The 22,690-nt window shown below is 33.6% G+C and overlaps 1 protein-coding gene across 1 annotated transcript; it reads right to left on the minus strand.

The window, feature by feature from the left end:
* Window positions 1-857: 857 nt before the first annotated feature.
* LOC125069316 (protein extra-macrochaetae) lies at window positions 858-4,397 on the minus strand. Its single transcript, XM_047678766.1, has 2 exons — window positions 3,929-4,397; window positions 858-972 (listed from the first exon to the last, which is right to left on the minus strand). The coding sequence occupies exons 1-2, from the start codon at window positions 4,310-4,312 to the stop codon at window positions 931-933; spliced, it is 426 nt and encodes a 141-aa protein (XP_047534722.1). The 5' UTR covers window positions 4,313-4,397; the 3' UTR covers window positions 858-930.
* Window positions 4,398-22,690: the final 18,293 nt, after the last annotated feature.

Consider the following 22,690-nt stretch of genomic DNA (forward strand, 5'->3'; position numbering starts at 1 on the left):
TTATTACCATATCCGGTTAACAATACGATTACTTTGACCACCTACTGCTACGCATCCCCGAATAACTAAAACTATAACAGTCTGTTTAAAATCATAATACACCATAATTAATAAGAATTATATAAGATAATTAAAGCATTTTCACCTTATATTCAATATAAAATCATAAAGGGTCTCAAATTTGATAATTTTTGCTAAATTTTTTATATATTTAATTTTTTTTATTACATACAATATTTACAAGTTCGTACAAAACGCATTATGATAAATTAATTAAAAGAATATATTGCGTTCAGTACTTACAATAATAATTTTATAATCTAGAAGAGCAACGAAATCGCCATGCATAATCACACTCATGAAACTTAAAATAAAATTATATACGTAAATCAACTTTGAATTGATTCACTTCTTTGATATAAATGGAAGCATCGTTTTAAAACTAAGAGCCTAGGAGAAAATAAACAAGATTTTTTGTGAAATACTACATACCAAAAGAAATGTTTACGTCCTTTTATATTACAATATAGATTTTGTTGAAGGTAAAACCGAAAATTGTCTAGATGTCGCAAACCACTCAACATTATTATTTACAAACTTGTTCACGTACATCATACTAAATTAAGAACTAATAAAGCTTTTACATTAACATAACAAAACAAGCCGTCTCACCGCCGACGGCAGCCGGCTGATTGCATTGCAATGCTTAAGTCTTTAGCATAATGCCACGAAATAATTAAATTAACGTATATTGATCTTAACGAGATCGTACTTAGGATATCATCGCGAGATGAAGTTCACTGGAACTGATGCGGGAGGCTCCCGGCGCTGAGGTACTACCGACGATATTACTTTTCGAGCGCATCGAGTGCACCTCGAGGTATTTTGACGTTCACCATTATTATAATTGTCCTTAAGACTACTCATCACTTAGCACGTCGGCCTATCTGGTTGGTCTTGTTTTTCTGGAGTCTGTAACAATAAAATAAAGGTAGGTAAGTGATCAAGTTAAGAAACAATATTTCAAGAGGTCTTAATTTGTAAATGTAGCACTTTAATTACTTAACGAATAATGTTTTATATAAATAGTGCTGGTCAAATAAATTTGACCCTCCTAACGAATGTTATTACAGTTATTAGTGATTGTGACAAATAGTATATCGGGTAGCACATGCGCATCCCGCCCGCGTCCGGCCATCTGTCACCACATATGCGCCGTGTTAGGCTGCTTTAATTCATTAACACAGTTATTATACGAAGGGCTAATAGTAACCATGATTGGTCGCCAGTTTAGTATGATATTCTCAATTGTTTTATTACAGTGCAACAGGCAATTTTGATGTATCGTTTAGTTTCCAACTCTGAGTACGTGTTAGATTACCGCTTCCCGTCCGTGCACATCCGCGATACAGCTGAACGGCCGCACGTGGCCATACCCTATTTACAGACATACTGAAGGGAGAGCGCACATGTCCCGAACGGATCGGGACTTCGCGAGGCGAACACGTGAAATCCCTTTATGAGAGAAGCATTGTCGGTTGGATAATGAATAGGTACGTTGCATTTATTTAGCTATCTGCTACCGGCGCCGTCACGTGTGCTCATACGCAGCTGTGAACGACCGTTAGCAGCACAATGCCCTCGATCGATCGTCGATGGAATCCGAGTGATCGGCGAAATCGTTGCACGTGTACAGACCGGCAGAGGTTTGCCAAGACATTTCGTGGTGGAGTTGCATTGTCTTCAGACCGCCGCCGCTTGTTTATTATTTCGAAGAAGCGTTAAGGTGATCGTAAAACTTTCACATGCGCGATTTATGCACAAAGTAAGCGGAGACAAAGATATTCAGAGGAGCGAGCAAGCGGCGAGCGTGGGCGAGGACACCTGGCGGTATGTTATTGTCGGCCATCGTGGTCGCGCCGCGCACCTTCTGATGATGACGGGAAGCCGTGCGTAGGTGTGGCTCGAGGCCCTTAGCTAAATGCATTGATTTATAGATATTGTACCTTCCATTGCAACTATAAACCGTATTATATATATTCTACGAAATGTGTTTTCATAAAGTCAATTGTTAATTGAATTATTAATAGGTGTAATGTTTATAATTCAATATCGATATGAAAACATTCATTATTTCTTTTAAAAAGAAGTGAAATATTCGTTCGCACGGTTATAAATAAGGGTTGTCCTCTTGTTTGGAATATAAAGTGAGGGGTGTAACGGATTACACGCCTATCTTTATTCAATATAATAGGTACTTAACTGCTCATTACACTTAGAGTGACAAATCAAACAGTAAAGCGAAAAAATCGAGCAAAGAATGTTTTTAAACTTCAATACTTCGTACTCGCAATCGAGTGACCCGATGATAAGTCTTGTGGTCGTGAGAGCCTCAGGGCAGGCAGCTGCGGTAACAGTTTACAGTCGCGTCTTGCGATAGTTGCCGTGGCGTATGTTCGTGACCGAGGTTTGTGGCACACAGCGCGGCACTCGATGCCTCTCGCGATAGCGCCGTGAAATGCCGCCTCACGACGCGCACGTTGGACTTAGGAATTCCATCACGATCACCCCTCGGCTTGTTTTTTTATTTTTTTTATACAGATCACTGATCGAATCTGTGTTTGTACCACAACGTATTTATATTTGTTTCAAATGTCCTTGTAAGTTTGATTATTCAAATTAGTAGTCAAGAATGTGGTTAAATTACTCGACATTCCGCTAGTTCCAGCATAGTGTAGGCGTATTAGTAAATATCTCGAAGTCATTGTTGGCGCCTTCGGCTTCATTTTAAATTTCAGCATCCCGGTTATGCACATTGAGACCAATTGTTATATTAATAGGTAGGTATGTACTACTACCGAAACTTTAATGGCATACGGCCATTTTACATAAACCACGTATTTGAAAACAAAATAATAAATTTTATTTAAGGCAGATGCACTAAATACGTGACAATTTCGCTGCTGTAAATTTCGCGTGGCACCTTGCGTCACCTAAATCACGCTTGTTTTGAACATTTTCCTCGGTTCCAACAACTGGCAGTGATTAAAATTTACGTGGCACGACCAAGTATTAACGAGCGCGCATTGCGGGGCTTGTAGACACAAGGCGCTCGAATAAATCCTGCGAGATGCACCTGCCGTCCGCGACGGCGACCAACTCATCACCGTGATGCATTTATAGCCTGGCTGATCTAATCCGCAACAAGAGGAAACCTAAACGTTATTACGCACTGGCATAGAGACAGAGTAATCATACGCAGGTGTCAATCGGAATGCTAAACGAGCCAGCATAAATGACTTGAATATTCAGATTGTGTGTCAGTACACGGTCGTTTACGCGGCGCCGGCGCAGGTGGCCGCGCTTCAAGGCTGAAATTCAAAACAGCCGTCACGCATGCGTGAGTAGCGGTCTAGATTGTGACTGCTTATTTACAGAGTCTACAGTTTTACTATTTTAAAAATTTAAGTTTCACTCCAAAACAAAAAATTATCGAAAAAAATATCGTAGTAAATGTCATATTAAAAACATTTTTCACTTTCAAGAAAGCTATTTGGGAGTTAAGTTACAAGTACTTATATATAATAAAATACTAGCTTAACCTATTGTTTACAAAGTAAATCGTGCGTCGACACGGATTGTGAAACTCCCAGCATCTCCACTTTTACCTTCCCGCGCTTGCGAAACACGCAGGTGCGCGCGCGCCGCAAAAACACTGACACGACCGATTTCATTAACTTTTTATGCAATAGTGTCTATTCAGGTGGTGCTAGGTTTGTATTTTAAACGCTACTTTTATAAGACAGATTGCTTTCAACTTAAGTTGAATGATATTTCTAAATGGTGTAATTAAAGTGCTACAATACATGAGTTATTAATCTTTTGAATTTAACAAATGGAAGTTTTAAATTTATTATTAGTGACTTACCGTGTGGTTCGAGTGCAGTGATGAGGATAGAACTCTGTCAGTTGGGAGAATTGTGTTTGGAGCCGGGCGAGGTCCGAGCGGCCTTCGTCGCGGCCTGGGTGGTGAATCGCACGCAGGCGCCAATGCGGCCTCAGCTTCAAACTGTCCAACCGCTGGGTGATTTTCTAAGGCAGACTGCAAGTCGCAGATGTAATCAATCACGTGCTGGATCACTTCCAGCTTTGAGATCCGCCTGTTCTTTGGCATGAACGGCACCAGATCTTGTAGTTTGGAGAGATACATCTGAATTTCGGCGTTTTCGCCGTCTCGGTGCCTCTGCACCCTTCCGCTGGCGATAGCCGGAACGGACGCTCCAGTCGCACACACCGCCGTTATGGCTTTCATATTGAGGGTCACTTAACACGAGCACTAGTAATTATCGCGACGCGTAACGCGTGTATATGCTGAGTAGCGAGCGAGGAATGAGGAGATGCGCGGTGCGACGTCGTATTTATGGGCACTGGTGGGGCGCGGGGCGGGCCGGGGCGAGCCAATACGCGCGGAGGGGGCGGCGAAGCCTGATTTTCCCATGGCGGCACGGCGGCGGTGCGCAGCGGCGTCTGCTTGCGCTGGGCGGCCCTGGTTAAGGCCGTTGCGCTCGTGACACGCACTTTGTCCTGTACTGTTTGTTTTGAGACTTAATTTCATTCGCATTTATTTTTTTATCTTTGAAATGAACTTTTAAAGTGCCTTTTAACTTGAGACTCAGAGGTCTGGTGTTGTTTTGTACCAAAAATACTTTTAAATGTTCATATTCAATTAGTTTAAAACAGAGCCAAAAATACCGAATCCTCAATATGATGTAGTTATTAAGGTCCATAATGACTCATTACCATCGATGTAATTTGTTGATGCAAAGGTTTGTTAGAAATAAGTCACCTCCACCATTTTTTGTCGCCCTTACTTAATGTCTACAAAAAATGGTAGTGATTAGAACTGTTAATTTTGAATCATAAACATATTAAAGAACATATTAAATTTTATTCTATGTTTAAGTATAATAAGGTACTTGTTGTTATAAGGAATAGTGTGTATGTTGTCAGTTCTTATCTCGAACCTAATTATGTGAACTCTACATTTTTTGTTTCATTGTGTTTCGAGTTGTTTAAAGTAGACAGAAATAGGTATGTTCTTTAGAATGTGATATAGTTTATTAGTAATTCACATTTGTGCACGCTGCATATGTTTTTGGTTAAAAATTAAATAAACTATCTACCAATCAATAGTATAATAATAATTCTAAATACTTAGTTTACGATATTACATAGTCGAAGTAAGAAGTACATAATAAAAGTAATAATATGATATAAAAAAGGCCATTTTCATCATTGCAATGAAATATAATTTATAATATAGAACGACGTGGCCGAACAATCACGTTAGAGCCCGGGGTTCGTGATGAGAGGGGTATGAGGGAGGGGGAACAATAGCCGTACGTGACGGCATCCACTTGTAGCGACAGGTCCGGAGGCTGTGGAGCTAAGGTAAATCGGATCACCCAACTAATAATCAGGTAAAATAAATTGTAAGTTTATTGACATTATTGCGGTAGGTAATTTAAATGTCGGTAATTTTACCGGTTATCACTTTGTTCGAGGAAATAGTTTATGTTAAAATGTTCCACAGGAAATATGAAAAGGATATTAATCAAAGTGGAATTAGTCATTACTGTTAACTTTCTATGAGTTTTTTCAATAGCATCAATATAAAGTTGGGTCGTTGCTATGTATATATTTTTTTTTAATTTTGATTATATAATAGGTAATTTGAAGGATAAATGGGCCACTTCATGGTATTTGGCTCACGCCCATGGATATTGGGCAAGAAGTAACCATTTCTTACATCACACCAATACGCCACCACCTGTGGGAGCTAAGATCTTATTTCTCTCGTGCCTGCTGTTTACATTTTCTCAATCACCTTTCAACCTGGAACAAAATAATGTCATACACCAAATGAACGTCATAATGTAAGAGATAAAAACAAAGTCAGAAAAGTACTCTTTGTTTTTTCAAAGCTTTTTACCCATTTAAGTGTAAATAATTGAGATGCGTATTACGTATCTCAATTAGAAATAAAAAGAGTAATTATACACTTCACTTCACATAATTACTTTTGGTATATTCTCTACACTTCTATGTTTAATTTTTTTTTTTTTTTTTATTTATTTATTATATAAAAAAGTTTTTACAAAAACATAAGTTCTCGCCAAGCTGGTATGCTTATGCTTAATTGAAGAATAAAGTATCAAAAGCGTTTGTAAGAATCCACTTAAATAAAGTTAATGTATTTCATATCCTTAACAATATAAAAATTAGCTATTAATTAAGTAATTAAAATGTTGACATGGTAATTTAAAATATTTAAAGCTTTAGTTCACTTCAGATCGCCGCACAAAAGGTCCGAATTGTAATAATAACTGTGAATGTAAAAAATACAGCAGCAAAAAGTCACCTTGGACAAGAGTGAGGAACTCAGGTAGTAAATTGCTTTATTTGAAAGCTGTAGGCCGTTATTTGATGTTAAATATGCTATTTGAGTAATCGGTTTATCGAAATTTATTAATATGGCATTAAATTAGGTTTGTATACTTTGAGAATTGAATGTTGAGAACATAAGCAACGTTATTTAATTAATAAAGTGATTTAATGATTGCTTAGATTATTTTAAATAACAATAGAATGGTATAAATTACGTATATTGTTTTTTTTTTAATTATACATTTATCGTTTTTGATACGTCCTTAACTTGAAAATACTTATTTATTTTTATCATATTCTATGATTTTTATACGTTTTATATCGTTGATGGTATAAAGAGTATTTAAAAATATTATGATCAGGTATTTACGTAAACGTCTGTTCCGGTGTTAAGACGTGTTTTCACGGCTACCTTGGAAATTAAAATTGTTCTCATAGATATGGTTATTGTCCTCCTCACGTACGAAAATTACATCTATTTAAACTTGCATCAAAAGCACCTTGCGAAGCAATTTGTTACGGATAATTGTTTAACGCACAGGTATCATCCTTTGTCTGTTTAGAGACAATAAGGAGAAAAAAATCACTGCGACATAAACACCTTAGCGATTTCAAAAGGACATTCTATTAAGTGTTTTTACGGGTCCTTGACAAAAAATGTTTCGTCACAATTTTATTCTTGCAGGTGTCAATTGTCTATGGCTTTTCAAAGTATTTCAGTGAGAAATATTGTTATATAGAAACTTTTTAATCAAATTTTGATTATGAATATTTTTCATGGGTAATTAATTTATGATAAGAAGAAATTTTATTTATATAGGTATAAATATCAGCGTGAAATGTAGTTACATATATAGAGTTCGGAATATGTATATATATATAACAAAGCTTTGGTTATATTGTACTTACATACTTATTAAAATAAAAATAAAATTTGATCACTATTAAAGCAATACATGCTTTACTTATAAAAAGCAAGTAAAATTACCACCGGTACGGAAAAGATAAAAAACTTGAGATTAATCGACGCACGACATAAGAAACTCGGAGGTTTTTTTATAGGCAAATGTCATATTTGCTTACTAATTTCCATATAAGATAGCGAGGAGGCCGTCATTTCATTCCACAGGTGTATCATCTATGAATGTAATTGTACTTTAAACACAAATGTCCTTGTATTTTTTTATTTAGGAATAGAGACACGTTGGTCCTGGTCTGGGATCCTGTTGTAAAGCTGTATGCATTGCTCCACAAAAGAGTTACTGACTGCAGTCGAGTATTATGAATAATAGATATCTGTTTGTTCCTTTTTAAATCTTTCATATAAGCAACTTTGTACGTATAACAAAGTTACAAATGGTAACAATTAGGCAATAATACGTATACCAATTTGAGTACTTTATGTGGGGACTAAAAATATCCATCTGAATGTACGAGTATGTGTGCATGTTGTCAGGTAAGTGGATCGTTACTCAGCGATCTTGGGTTAATCCGAGCACTTTTTTTTGTTTTTAACTGTAGCAAATTGGTATAGATAAACCGTAAAAATATATATATAACACACCGTGACCATTAGAAGGAGTTTTAAACCTTTTCTTATTACAATAACAAAATGCTAAAGCGAAAAAAGATATTACATCGGTTTAATTTGTTTTAGAGGAATACAACATGAATCTCATTTAATTAATTTCTAAATAATACTACTTTGTATAATTTCACTTTGAACTCAACTTAATAGCGAGTTTCATTAAAGCCTATACATTAGACACGGGGCGGAGTGCTTACATTCTCCCTGCGTCGTGGGAGTGCCGCGCGCGTGCCGCTCCCATCGCGTGAACCACCCTGATTGATCAACCCGATATTATTCCATTCATTTCCTAAATGCACTCAAATATAAGACAATTGATCTGTGCGTGAAACCATTTACTATAATTAAAATATTTGCACGACATCGAGTGCCAATGATCAAACAATAAATTATTTAATGCCTATTAATAATGCTGAAAGGAATCGAATCAGATTGAAATGCTATTGAATTGTGTTGCAATATTTCATTTCGAATTAATTTATATATAACCTGAATTAATTACGGACAAACAATTCTTTTTTCATAGTGTATCCCTAGAAATTGATACTGCAATTAATAATGCACGATGTAGAAGCCGTAACAGACCACCGTAATGGCTAGTATTACTCCGTGTGTACCTATTGACAGGGTAAACAGTTCGATCCGAGTTCCCTTCGGTCCCACGGGAGGGCGCGAGAAATCCCTTAATTCGTAGCTTGCAGGTGCGGGCTCATTACGCGCTTTTCCGGCACGTGTCGGCGCGTGCACGACCGCGTATCAGCTATAGTATTGCAGATCGAATACGCTGCACGCACTCGAACAATCGCTTTGATCGACATAGATCAATAGATAGGAGTGTGCGCCGTGTTATAATAGTGTTATATCTGCATGGAAATTGTATATATTTTCTTGGAAATATCTATATTATATAACTATTGTAGTCTGATAATATTAATAACTTACTTATAAGTTGAAGATGGATTTGAATTTGATATTTTATTATTTCGCATTCGCGCACTTAGTTGCACATTGCATTTTTTTCATTTTACATATTATAATTGGTATAAAAAATGGGTAAAACTTGGATGGAAGATGAGATGGAATACGTATTAACGTACGTACTGACTAAATATAACACCTATAGATAAATTTAATATGTTCTGATGGGAATGGTCATGTTCTCGTGTGAATCCAGTGTTCTGCGGCGTGGGAAGCGGCTTAGGTCACAGGTCGTCGGGATAATTATAGTGGACCGATCGTCTGCGCACGCGCATCTCACCGGGGTTCCTTTTAATAATTCTTTTATTTAATCATCATGTGATTTTTTATAGTTACGGAATTGTTTCTCAGAAATAAGCTGAACCAATATTTATTATATAGTATATACAATATATATATTTATAAATATATAGAAGCCGTAACAAGATTTTTTTCAATAACAAAAAGTTTTAGCACAATAAAGTCGATCAGTTACTCCGTTACTGCTTGAAAGAAGAAAACCCACAATAATGCTTTCGTAACCCTATTTAATATTAAAATGATCTTTTATATTTTTCGAATTACGAATACTATGACCGTAGGGATATTTATTATCGATACAAAGATATAATACACGATCGATAAGATTAATTAATGTATAACTTCTTTCTAGACTTATGACATGGAAAATACTAAATGCTAGCTGATACTAAAAGTCGACCATACAGTTTTCATAATTAGAAATGAAAAAAAAAACAATTAAATTTTAGTATCTAACTAATACAACAAGTTGCAGCTAAATTTGTTCGTGTATGATACAGAATTAAATTTTTAAACGATAACTTTTGACAAACAAAAGATTAATGGTTTTAATAATTTGATATTACCATTTGATAACCCTGACTAGGATTAATAACATGATTACAATGTAGGCGGAGGGGTTTAATTCGCAATAAGCGTAAAAGGCATTTAATAATGCAGACGTTCATTCGTATGCGCGTGCAATGAACAAATACCCAGCAATCGCGTAATGAAGGTAGGGTGGTGGGGGATACCACGTGGCGGTCACGCGACTGCTTTAATGTTTTCTTTTTATATGGACAAGGGTGAATTTTAGAAGCTTTTACATTAGGTATTTTATTATAATATTAGTTAATAGTAGTATCGTTGTAAAGTACAATTAATCGATACTTTTATTATAATTCGACACTATGTCTATCTGAATTTTATGAAATTTGATGAAATATGATAAAATATTATGAAATATGAATCAGGCTTGAACTGCAAAGAAGGTTATGTAAAATGATGATAAAAAATATGCCTAATATTTTTTATGACTAATACCTGAAGAATATTCCCTAAAAGCCGCGGGCGAAACTAATAAGAACTTGTCCTTGTATTAGAACGTCGACGGTGAAGGAAAACATCGTGAGGCATGTGTCGAATGAAAGTAATGGAAAAAATTTGACAATTTATACCTTAATAACTGATTACTACTAACTTACTTTTACTAATTTAGTTTTAGAAATATAAGCAGAGAGTACGACTCTCTTTAGTTTTCGATGTATGTATGTATGTAAAATTTTAATATGTGTAAATGTGAATAAATTATTAATATTACATTTTGTATATTTTCTCCAAAGTAAGTTTGTTTACTAGTTGAATGCAGAAAATAATTCAATGCAAGCCTAATTTAATTAGTGGTTTACTCATTCACTCAATATCTATTCAAAAATAAATCAATTATTTTATTTTATTTTTTATTATTATTAGACTACATATACATACTGTTATTTCTATTATTTGCACGTGTTTATTAAAACATTTCACACATGAATTCAGACAAAGCGATTCTATTGCGTTAGCAAAATAAAACTCCCACAGATTTATTATAAAACTTCACCTATTTTCCCACAATCGTTACAATAATGAATGGCGGAGAACGACGCGGATTGAATCATTACAATCGGGGTATGTAACCCCGGTAACGACCGACCATATTGCAAAGACCTCTGATTATTTTTATCGAAAACTTTATACTTGCCAAATAGAAGTCATTGCATTGGTGAGAGGCCTTGATATTTTGGACAATGTGGTGTTTGGGGTGTTGTGACACGCGTGGGAGCTGCCTTCATTGTAAAGGCACTTAACTCGGCTCTGATAAAGGAACTATAGGACCATTAGACGGATTCGTTTTGCTCATTCGTTGTCAGCATGAATGGACATTGGATTATGATTCGTAAAGAGGTATCAGATTGGGGTTCAGTTGGAATGATGCATTGTTATATGATGATGTAAGATGGACAAAGTTATTATCATGAGTGCTTTAAACACGCGAGATTGTAAGATTATCAAATGGAAGAAAAAATTTAAACTAATTGCGAGCTTAATTTTAGTACAGTAGTAAGGCTACAAAAGCCTTTAAAATATGTTTTAGAATTGTAATTCCTTTGTGGCATTGAAAAGTAATAAAAAAAGTAAATATTATTACGTCATCTGTGCTTTAATTTAAAACAGATTCATACATTTATCTTCAATGTAGAATCTTTCGTCGTCGTTAAACTTAATAATTAAAGCTCTTTTTGTAATCTTAATTAATATATAATGATGCCTTAATGGATAATTGTTTTTATTTATTAATAAAACGAACATTAAATTAATTCTTTCATTCAGTTTCTGTGTTTTTGCAGATCAGTACAAAGATTACAGCCTACTTACCCGTACTCAGAAACTTCTAGAAATACATTCATATTTTTCCCTAAGAATATTTACATTGCATAAGGAATTTAGCAGTTTTAGTTACGTGTACAATAAAACTAAATAATACCAAATCATAATGGCTATGCTAACAATATATTCGCAATCCGCGAAACCAATGAGCTATGAAAAGCATTATTAATATTTTTGAGTAGTTCTTAAGTTGAATACAAAATAGGGCCGAGTCGGGGTGAAAGCCAGGTGTTGTAATGCGGGGACCGATATCTTGATTCACTTTAAACTTATGAGGGTTTTATGAATGTTGGTTTTTTGGTGAAAGGAACGCCCTTAAACCTTTGCCTTCAATTATTCGTGGCCCTAATTGTAGATGATGCGATACGGACGTATTGTTATCGAGTTGACGCCGTTATTGGTTATGTTTGTGCGCTTTTTTCCTATCGGCTGCTGGCTAAAGCATCTGTTTAGAGTTTTAGTTTGTTGACTATTGTGTTCTTGTTCAGCTATGACGTATTTGTGTACGGTCTGTGGTATGCTGGTGTATTGAGTGTTTTATTTTTATTACATTTCAACTTTTAACGAGTAACCGTCATTTGTTTGAAATAATAAATCAATTAAACTGATCAGTCGAAGCCATTATATTTCAAAGATAAATAATTTGTTATTAAAACTATTGCAGGCCTAAGTTATTGATATTATTTTTGAAACTCATATATAATTATGATATAGAGAAAATTAATAAAAAATGAAAATTTTGGAAAAGCATAGTATAGGGTAGCAAGGTGCCAGTTCCCCCATAGAACTACTAAGGTCTGTGAATCTGTGCGCGCAGCTTTTCACATCGGACAACAGCCAGCTGCGACAGCTGCGTATGCAAACGCCCTAACACTAACATTTTTATTACCGCGGATTGCTGCTATAGACAAATGCTCTTGTATTACAAACACGGGTGTTTTATAGATCGTTATTAACGCCTAAATATGAGGAAGACCCGCAAGACATTTATACAAAAAGCAAATTCATAAATTTCTTGACTGATTTTATTTCCCTCTAGATATTATATAAAGATTTATATCGTCTTCCTGGTTTTAATATATTCGTGAATTTTTGATTTATTTATATGAAAAAATAGATTTAAAAAAGGATGCATAATAATATTATTTAAGCAAATGATTCATTTATTAAGTGTTTCTGAAGTAGCGCTGACAAGGAATATAATATGTCGTTTCATCAATTTGTAATTGACAAATAATAACTATAACACGTTGTCTGTTAACTTAATATGATAAACTTGGAACATATACAGTTTATTCTAACTATCTAAAATACCATAGAAGACATTCATAAATTAAACCATAATATGTAATTGGGTTACATTATGTTTCATAAATCGCCTACAAAACGCCAGAAATAAAACTAAGGGAGTGTATTAATCATATTAAAATTGAATAAAAAGCTACACTCAGTATAATATAAGTATTTATTTAATTTACAACATAAAAAATATCTTCAAGTATCCTTTGAAACGACAATATGTACGAATGATGTCTTTATTTAAAATATCTCAGGGTTCTACGGCAAATTAACAAATACTAGTCTAAACAAAAATGATGACATAATCAGTAACAAAGCGATCTTTCTACCCGTATAACATAAATTATACATCAAACCGCAAAACCTAACATATTTTTCCGATTATATTTCAAAGACCTGTTTTAATTTCTATATCGCCTCGGTTATATTACATTGTAATTTGGTAGTTTAATTTACGGAATATATTTCAAATATCGAATTACTGTACGTACCTGGAAACCTGTACCAAGATTTTTGATCTTGATAAAAATAACATATATATTCCCTCCTATCGTTTTCTCTTTAGGTATATGATTATTTATTTAACACTTTTGTAATATTGAAAAGATACAAAATATATTGAGTGATAATTATAAACTACGGCATATGGTATATAGTCTGAAATAAAACATTCACATGTGTGGCACATGGTACGAAGCGATACAAGGCGGGCGTTGTGACCGTTGTTCGCTATATCGGGCTGCGCGCGCACATTTGGCAAGGGCGGGCCGCCCTATTGCTGGTACACTCACCTCAGTACTTCGTTTTTTAATAAATAGCTCCACATTTGTATAGATACATCATCATGAATACAAATTAATATTCAATAAAATTATTAATAACAGTTATAGATTAATAAGTAATAGTTTTTTTTTATGATATCTGTAGGCGGACGAGCAAATGGGCCACCTGATGGTAAGTGGCCACCACCGCCAATAAACAATGGCGGTGTATGAAATATTAACCATTCTTTACATGACCACCAACCTTGGGAACTAAGATGTTACGCCCCTTGTGCCAGTAGTTACACTGGCTCACTGACCCTTCAAATCGGAACACAACAATACTGAGTACTGCTGTTTGGCGATAGAATATCTGATGAGTGGGTGGTACCTACCCAGACGGGCTTGCACAAAGCCCTACCACCAAGTAATATCTATATATTATTAAATGTGCACAGTAAGACAAATTACAATACTAAAACTAAATGATAAATCTTTTGAAGTATATAAGTTTATTTAATATTGAAGTTTATTGTTCCTGTATATGTTACGTATAAAACAGATCTATAAACTATTTTTTACCCAAATTACTTGCTTCAAATAGTTGATGACCTTAAGGGTTTTTAGTTTTTGATTTTAAAAATCGTTGAATAATTTTAAAACAAAATTTTATTCTGTAGAATTCGAAATGTGGAAATGCGAGAATCAGAGTTTATATTTCCGAACTTCGTTTTAAAATAACATGAGGTTTGCAAAGTTTATTTCAATGAGAAACGCTTTCACAAATCTGCAAGACATATGCGTTAGTTTTTTATCACTTCGCGTCTCATTTAGTAAATATTTTGACTCATCGGTAGAAGTTCCGACGATATTTTTCTAATACAGGTGCAGTGCAAATGTTATTTTTGTTTTATTTAAAGCTGATAAGCAAGTAGGGACTTAAGGATTCCCATGATATTTTACAACATGATCGGGATGTGTCTCTTATCTGCATTTCAGTTTTAAAATTTACCATTTAGGTCTATTACATAAGACGAATATTGTTAATGTAAATATAAATTAGGCTACAAAATACAATATTAGAAAGAAGGAGGAGAAATACCGGTGCAGGGATACAGCTACTTCTTTATAATTACATGTCAGAAAAATAAATTATTTTTAAATACAAGTATGTCACACACGACTTATTAATAGTATAATTAACTAATTTGTAGAAAAGGTAATAAAATATTTAAACCAACAAGACAACAATAGTGGTAAGATTGTATCATGTCATTCGTTTTGTATCAAACGAGGCTGGTATAGAATATGTTCATAAATAATTCCGATTGATACTTGATACTGTAGGTAGGTCAGATGTATGGGCGCACGTGAGCATTTCACATCTGGACACATTCAGGTCTTTCCCCTGACATTTGGACTGATTAATGATTGCAACATTGTGTCAATATTTGCATAAGAAACGGACAAGAAAGGAACTTATCGTCCCGCAGATCTCCTTGTTAGCTACATTATTTTGATGACTTTCGTCTTACGTTTCATTTGGTGTGTGATATTTGAATTTAAACGTTATTTCTAACCATAGAGAGTTTATTCTTCATTAAATTATCTCTATGGAATAAAAAAGGAACTTTATGACATTAAAATAAAGTCGAAGTTAAAGGTGTAGTGTAGTGAATTGATGTTCAGGTCGCTACGTTGTACGCCATCCCTCTGTAAAGTAATGGAAGCATCAATAAAAATATTCATTGGATCAAACTCTGGTTAACAGTTCATGAGACAATCCTTATCAAGGATGGTTATTTCAAGAAAATATTTTGTTCTATAGTTATATATAAATAATAGAAACAATAGACAATCAACCTTTTATTCTTCAACTTTTACAATTCAACATTTGTATTTTCTTAACTTAATAGTCGGTCTGTCTAGATCAGGAGCACGGTTACGTTTTCCAGACTGAGAATTTCCTGAAAGAATCTAATATTTTTTGCTTGCTGAAGTCGTGATATTGTATCGTATAGTTCATATTTAACGACAAAGTTAAAACAACATCATGTTGTCGATATATTTACACATACTCAGAGAAAAAGTATTTTAATATTTGACACATAATTTGGTGTCAAAAAGCTGATAAATTAAAGTCTTCTAAATATTAGAGGTTTTTATTAAAAAAGGCTTTGATGTTTAGTGTGTTGCCTTTACTAGACTATATTATATTTTTTATTAGATAATTTAAGAGTAAGTGATAGCCCTGAACTGAATCGTCAAATGACTCTTGATTGACGCAATGAGAAATGACGCGACAATGTTTTGAAAAATGGTTCACTGAGGAAGGGTGACTTTGTTGCGAAGATTTTATTACTTGCATAATTTAATATGACGCGTTATACCACAGAACCGGTCGGTGTAATGCCGTGTAATGTTTGTCTGGACACTTGATTAGGGAGATGACCGTTTTGTTACTTCCGACGCTAATCCTGTGTAGAGGTGAATTGAGAATTGACATTTATCTGCGTCACATTTTCAAGTATTAAAAGAGAGGAAGAGAATAAAATATTTTCGGAAGTCATTTATTAAGTCGATTTAGTAAAATAATAAATTGTGTATTATTGTATTGACACATAAAACCAATGCGGAAGAATTGATCAGCGTTTGTCCACTAGGGACTGATATTTGAATTTCTAGGTAAATATAATATTCAGCTATTTTTTATGTTTTGTGTGAAAAAAGAACTATTGAATTGAATTCAGGGCAATACACTGATCATTAAATTAATTTGGAAGTAGGATTATAATTTACTCTTAGAACTATAAGTAAATTCATATCACATACATTTATATAGTTTCTTTGTGTATATAGACAGCGAATAAAACGTGGACTTTGAAACATCGAAACCATAACAATAACAACTTGCTGGTAGAGCAAGGAGCAAGGTTGTGGAAGTCCGTCTGGGTAGGTACCACCCACTTATCAGTTATTCTCCCGCCAAACAGTAATAGATTGAAGGAATAAGGCACATAACGTCTTAGTCCAAGTTGATGGCGATTGGCCATGAAAGAAATGGTTAATATGTTTCAGCGCTAATGTCTATGGGTGGTGGTGATCACGAAGGTAATCACCAGCCATAAGCGGCCCAATTACTTGTTTTAATAATTTCAATGAAATCATATTTCATGTTAGAAAGTATAAATTTTCTTAACTGGGTAGCAGTTTGTTAGATTTATTGGCATACAGATGAAATGTCTTTAGAGATTAAAAATGCTAATACAAAATTGTTTAAACGCACCTTAATTGATTATCATGGTAGCAGGCGGAATAGATATCTAATATACGAGGTTGTACATCACGCTGCTATCAGTTATTAACGAGACAAATGACAAATGGCCTTTGCTCCAGGGCTCTTTTCTAATCATCTTGATGTAATATTGCTCTACTCTGTTTAATATATTCAGCATGATAATGATAATTTGTAAGTACTTACGTACGTGGTCAGTTGGTACTACGACGCTAGCGGAATATGAAAAGAAATTGTTATGACTAACCCATTCATTCAATTATTTTCCAAACAATTATTTTCAATAAGACCTTAATCATATTCAAATAAAATTAAAAAAAACCGCGTGGAATGGTGTCATTCATGCAAATATAATTTCCCTATTGAATCGTTATTCTGAGCCAGTACCAGTAGAGGCAACAAGGCGAGCTGTTATACATTTAATAAAGATTTTTTTGCACTATTTGTCCTAACTAAGTACATATTCACTAAGGTTACAAGTCTGTTAAATCAGATTTATGAAAAAATTGCATCTGTATTGGTTCTACAATAATCGAATCATATTTTTGTTGTTTTAACCTATAAAAGAATTTTATTTCATAATATGGCTGCTTAATAACTTTTATCGATATGCTACCTGATGGTGATTGGTTAACACTGCCATTAGACACTGGCGCTTTAAGAAATATTAACTGCTTCTACTACGATGTTACGAACTAAGATGTTATGTCCCTTTGCCCAGTTACACGCTCTTCAAACCAGAACACAATAACACTAAGTATTGCTCTTTGGCGTTTACAACATCTTATTTTTTGTCAGTAAAATTAGAAGCTATAATAGATTAAAAACACAGGTCCCGAGCTATTTACGCCGACACGCACATGCGTTTTAATTCCAGAAGAAGGAAATACAATAAGCCGTTGTTATTACTGTTTTACGATTATCGTTCGCTTTGGCGGAAACGATACACTGGCCACATTTGGCGATCACCTTTCTTTAGAAAGCAATGAGCTAGTTGTAAAACATTTCATAAAACGAGTCGTTATCTACGCCATGTGCGTCGCAATCTGTTCGCACCGGTGCACGTGTGAGGAAACAGAACAGTTGCTGGTAAATCTGTGCGGCAGATTGCTCTGTTGTTATCAAGCGGTAGCCACACATGCGTCTGCTACTGATAACTATGACTACAATACAATATTGTAACATTGTAACCTTTAGTCATATTACCCCCGATGGTAACAAGGCAGTGCATTCATTTTGCCGGAACGTATTTTTATTTTTATGCATAGATGACATATTTGATGCATAGAGCATTCTCGTAACAAATCCACGTAGCCATGATATGTAGAGTACATAATGCGTAATCAATAAATGTTGAGATATTTTGAAATGTTTTTATAGTGTTCAACTGTTTCTTAGATAATGCAGAAGCTCTTTTTATAAAAACTATTCTTCGACTATTATGTATAGCGTAAAAGGTTTTTATACTTAATCGAAATCAAGGCAAAAAGAAGTACGGTTTACGTTATGGCATATAAATAATTTTGATTAAAATTACGTCATTATTGTATATATTTTTCAAATATTTATGTATAGTAGAAGTTGTTCCGTAATTAGACTATGACTGATATAACTGATATAAAAGTCGAGATATCAATGTTATCTGAACCAGTGTAAATACTTCAGATACAATCAGATGTGTGCACTTAGGCTTATCGGAGCGTCGCAATTAGGTACATCTAGTACAATTAGTCATAATTACCAGGTGTTTCTGTAATCATCGTAATATTATCACAAATCTTTTATTTTCCTTACCTAATTTTTATGTTATCTCCCTTTCCTGGAATCTGTGCAGGTGATTTCGTGAAAAGGAACGTGAACGGGTAGTGTGTGATAGGAAGTCGGGGAAGAACGCGCTATTTGATTTGACCAATGAGCTTGCGCGGTGCTAGAGTTGGCTGTCAAATAGTATCAACCGATTTTCCAAGAGGATATTATAATGTTAAAGTAGCTTAATACTGTACTGCAAGACTGGTCTTTTTAATTAAAAAAAAATGATTTTTGCCTTCACAATAAACGTTGTTTATTGATTGTTGATTCACTGGTTTTTTTTAGTCATCATTGATTTGTATTAGAAATAAACATTTATAGGTAAAGCCGTTTATTTTTAATGTCCATATGACACCTTAATATAAAAGATTTTCATGAATATTTTTTTTTATAATTACGCATTTTAAACGTCCATTTTCCCCAAATAGTTGGCGATCAAAAATCCTATATATTTCATTCATGAACCCTAATTACTAGTCTAGGTCTAGAAGCTAAAATTAAAAACATACGTGTATTTAATAACTTACGCATATGTTACAAAAAGGATTTTTGGAACTTTAAATCCATTTTCCCAGTGGTAAACTATACAATTTTATCGTACGTGTTCGGGACGGGCTGGAAGTCTTATTTATAGTGATAGTAATCTTATTTATATGAACGATACTGAAACACAAATAAATTTTAAGCATTTATCAAAATAAATAAATGATGCTATTATCTATAGCAGTCAATAAATTTAGATGCTCTTAAAAAAATAATTAAACTTTAAAGTAAATAAAACCCATCATTTTGATACAATTTACAATTTTATATGATAAAAACTTGGTTGCGAGAGTACATAAATTTTGACACAAGAAATTCTAAATATTACTACAATTTATTAATTTATTATAAAATAAAAATTACATACAAATTTTAAATTCATTTCCTAAAGGGCGAAAAAGGCGTACAGTACATATATACAAAATACTGTTATTTTGTATAAAACATAAAGCTTGCAACATTTGCATTTATCCATTTATGGTACTTTACAATATTAGATATAGATACGCTACGATACGCGTACAATGATGACAGATGTGCGTGGAGTATGCCGGTAGCTATCTGCGTAATGAGAGATTTCGCGCCGATACGCTATCACCTCCCGTTGATTAATCTGCGCCCACTCGAGCGACCGCGATGCTTTACATACGTTCCGCTATTGCTTCACTGTCTCATTTTACTGAGAATATCGTATATACACTTATGCCATGGTGACATATGCATGTGGTGACATACACGATTGCTAACGGCATATAATAATAAGACAAATTTTTTAAATAGTCTATGCGTTTTTAATTTAAATTTCTAAATTATGATCTATCGTAATTTATATAGAAAATATGAATGATGAATAACTATGTCTTAGAGTGTGGAAAAAAATATATCTACTGGAAAAAAAAGGAAAATAGTTTTTTTTAAGACCAAATGACAAAGACATGCACGTTCTTATATCTTCGATGCCAATTTTTTAATAGATAAATAATTAATTAATTAATAATAAATAATAATTATTTTTTTTCAAATTATTTCTATTATAGAGGTGAAAATAATCGTTTCAAATACACATATATGCGTCGTAACAAAAATATTGTTGCTGTAGTACTTACTACAGAACCTGCGCGATACGCCGATAGCCGTAGGATCAAGTCCAGCCTTCAAACTTTTTAATGATGTTTCGAATAAAGGACTATGTTTTAACAGTAAGTTTCTTTATATTTACATATAGTACAGCTATAATAACAATAAAATGTGAGAATCTTGAGAATTCCCGTATAACAAAAGCGCATATATTTAGGCACGCAATCGTCACACGTGTTCATCTCGTAGACGCAGCTGCGTGCACGTGTATCTTCGCTATGACACGATAACTGTCCAGGTAAATCTATTATGTATACATATGTGCCTATTATAGTAAAAAATACACAGTTGATTTTTTTTTAAATTCATTATATAAATAATTTTATAATATGTCAACATTATTAGTATTTAAAAAAACACAAATAAAGGTGAAATCGTCATCATCATCGAAATTATTAATATGTACAAATTATATGAATTGAACACTTTCCAGGGATCTTTTGTACGGGTCGACCAAGGTCAAGACTGTTACTCGAAATATAATTATGAAAGCGAAAACATAAGTGATTTATGACTGTGGATTTATTTGTGAATTCTTTAAGTTTCTTTAAATTTTGTTAAAATAAATATTTTATTTAAAAATACACTTAATGTTTTATTTTAAAAGTTTCAAGTTAAACCTGACTTAATTACCAAAATTCTCATATTCTGTGTATATATTTTTTTTGTAAATAGTGCAATACAAAAAACTCTTTATGAAGGTTTTATGAAGACAATTCTGTAGACCTTTCGAGAAAATTCCAAGGTGTTTTAAATGGACTTTTAAAATGTATTCTAAATTTTTATAAGTTCTCACGTCCATCTGGATTGCAGGATTTTGGGCAAACGCTTTGAATCTGCTTTGCAGATGTCGGCCTCATCAATGAACTGTTCCAGAAATATCGTTGCTGCTGTACTGTTTTAGAATACGAATGAGGCGACAGTTCGTTACGAATACATTTAAAGTAGTTTTGTTCGAGAGGGAAATTGTTTTGTTGTTGGTATCCATCAAAGTGTAATAATGTTAGGTATATACATTTTTAATGAACTATGACTAGAAAATATAGTAGAAGATAATTGTACTAAATATTACAAGTAATATGCAATTAGCATTGTGAAAATTTTATACAAATGGAATTACATATATAAGTACAATATAAAAAGTTCATATGTATTTTTAAATGTCAATGTTTTTCTTAAACCTTTGTTTGATTAAAGTATTCATAGGTCAATTAAAAAAATAATAACGTAAGTTTGGACTTTTTCGTAAATAAAGATAGGTATTAAAAAATTGCGTGGGCGGTAAAACGTACCCATATGCTGATTCGATATGTCATATTGTCCATTACTGTTGTTTTATTGTATTATTCCTTCTTTAACATACTTGAAACACATTTCTATCTACGTACAAAATTGTATACAGTTCAGTCTACGGTGTAAAAAATTGTCTAATAGCTTATATAAAATCAATTTCATTCCTTTGTAGGACTATAATATTTTTTGTTTAATTAAACGCCATTATAATCAACTGCGCAGTGCTGGAATTTGATTTATTTGCGATGACAGGCTAGTAATATTATTTTAATATATTACTGCTACATTAGTATGCTACGAATATGAATGACCATCAGTTGTCTAGAGCCTCCTGCTAAAAATATCGTTTGTTATGTTACTCGTATATCCGGCGGACGGCACCAAAGCGTGCACTGTTTGAATATGAGGATATCTTGCAATATTAAGTACTAGCATAATGAGCTGTGAATATTAAATATTATAATCGCAACGTATGTACTATTGGAATGCTATGACTCCATTCGCGTATGTTGATAAGTATCAGTGGAATGTATGACTATACGGTATAAAATATTAGAGAGCAACTTCGAATTGCTTGGATTTAGATTTGATCAACAGAAATCGACTCACGTATTTGAGTTGGAGAATACTTTCAAATACTCTCACTTAATAATAATATGAGCCAGAGTAGGAGAGTAAAGTGTAAGCTTTAAACATTATTAAAATTATGGATGGCCGTCTTTGACGAAAATAAGACTTTTATTTTGTGGCTACTTTTTTGCTAGATTTCGTTAAAACAGTGTTTCAGGAGTAACAATAATAATAAATATAGTTTTAGTATTCATTGCAATT

Source organism: Vanessa atalanta, chromosome 15 (assembly GCF_905147765.1).
Source record: "Vanessa atalanta chromosome 15, ilVanAtal1.2, whole genome shotgun sequence".
Classification (NCBI taxonomy): domain Eukaryota; kingdom Metazoa; phylum Arthropoda; class Insecta; order Lepidoptera; family Nymphalidae; genus Vanessa; species Vanessa atalanta.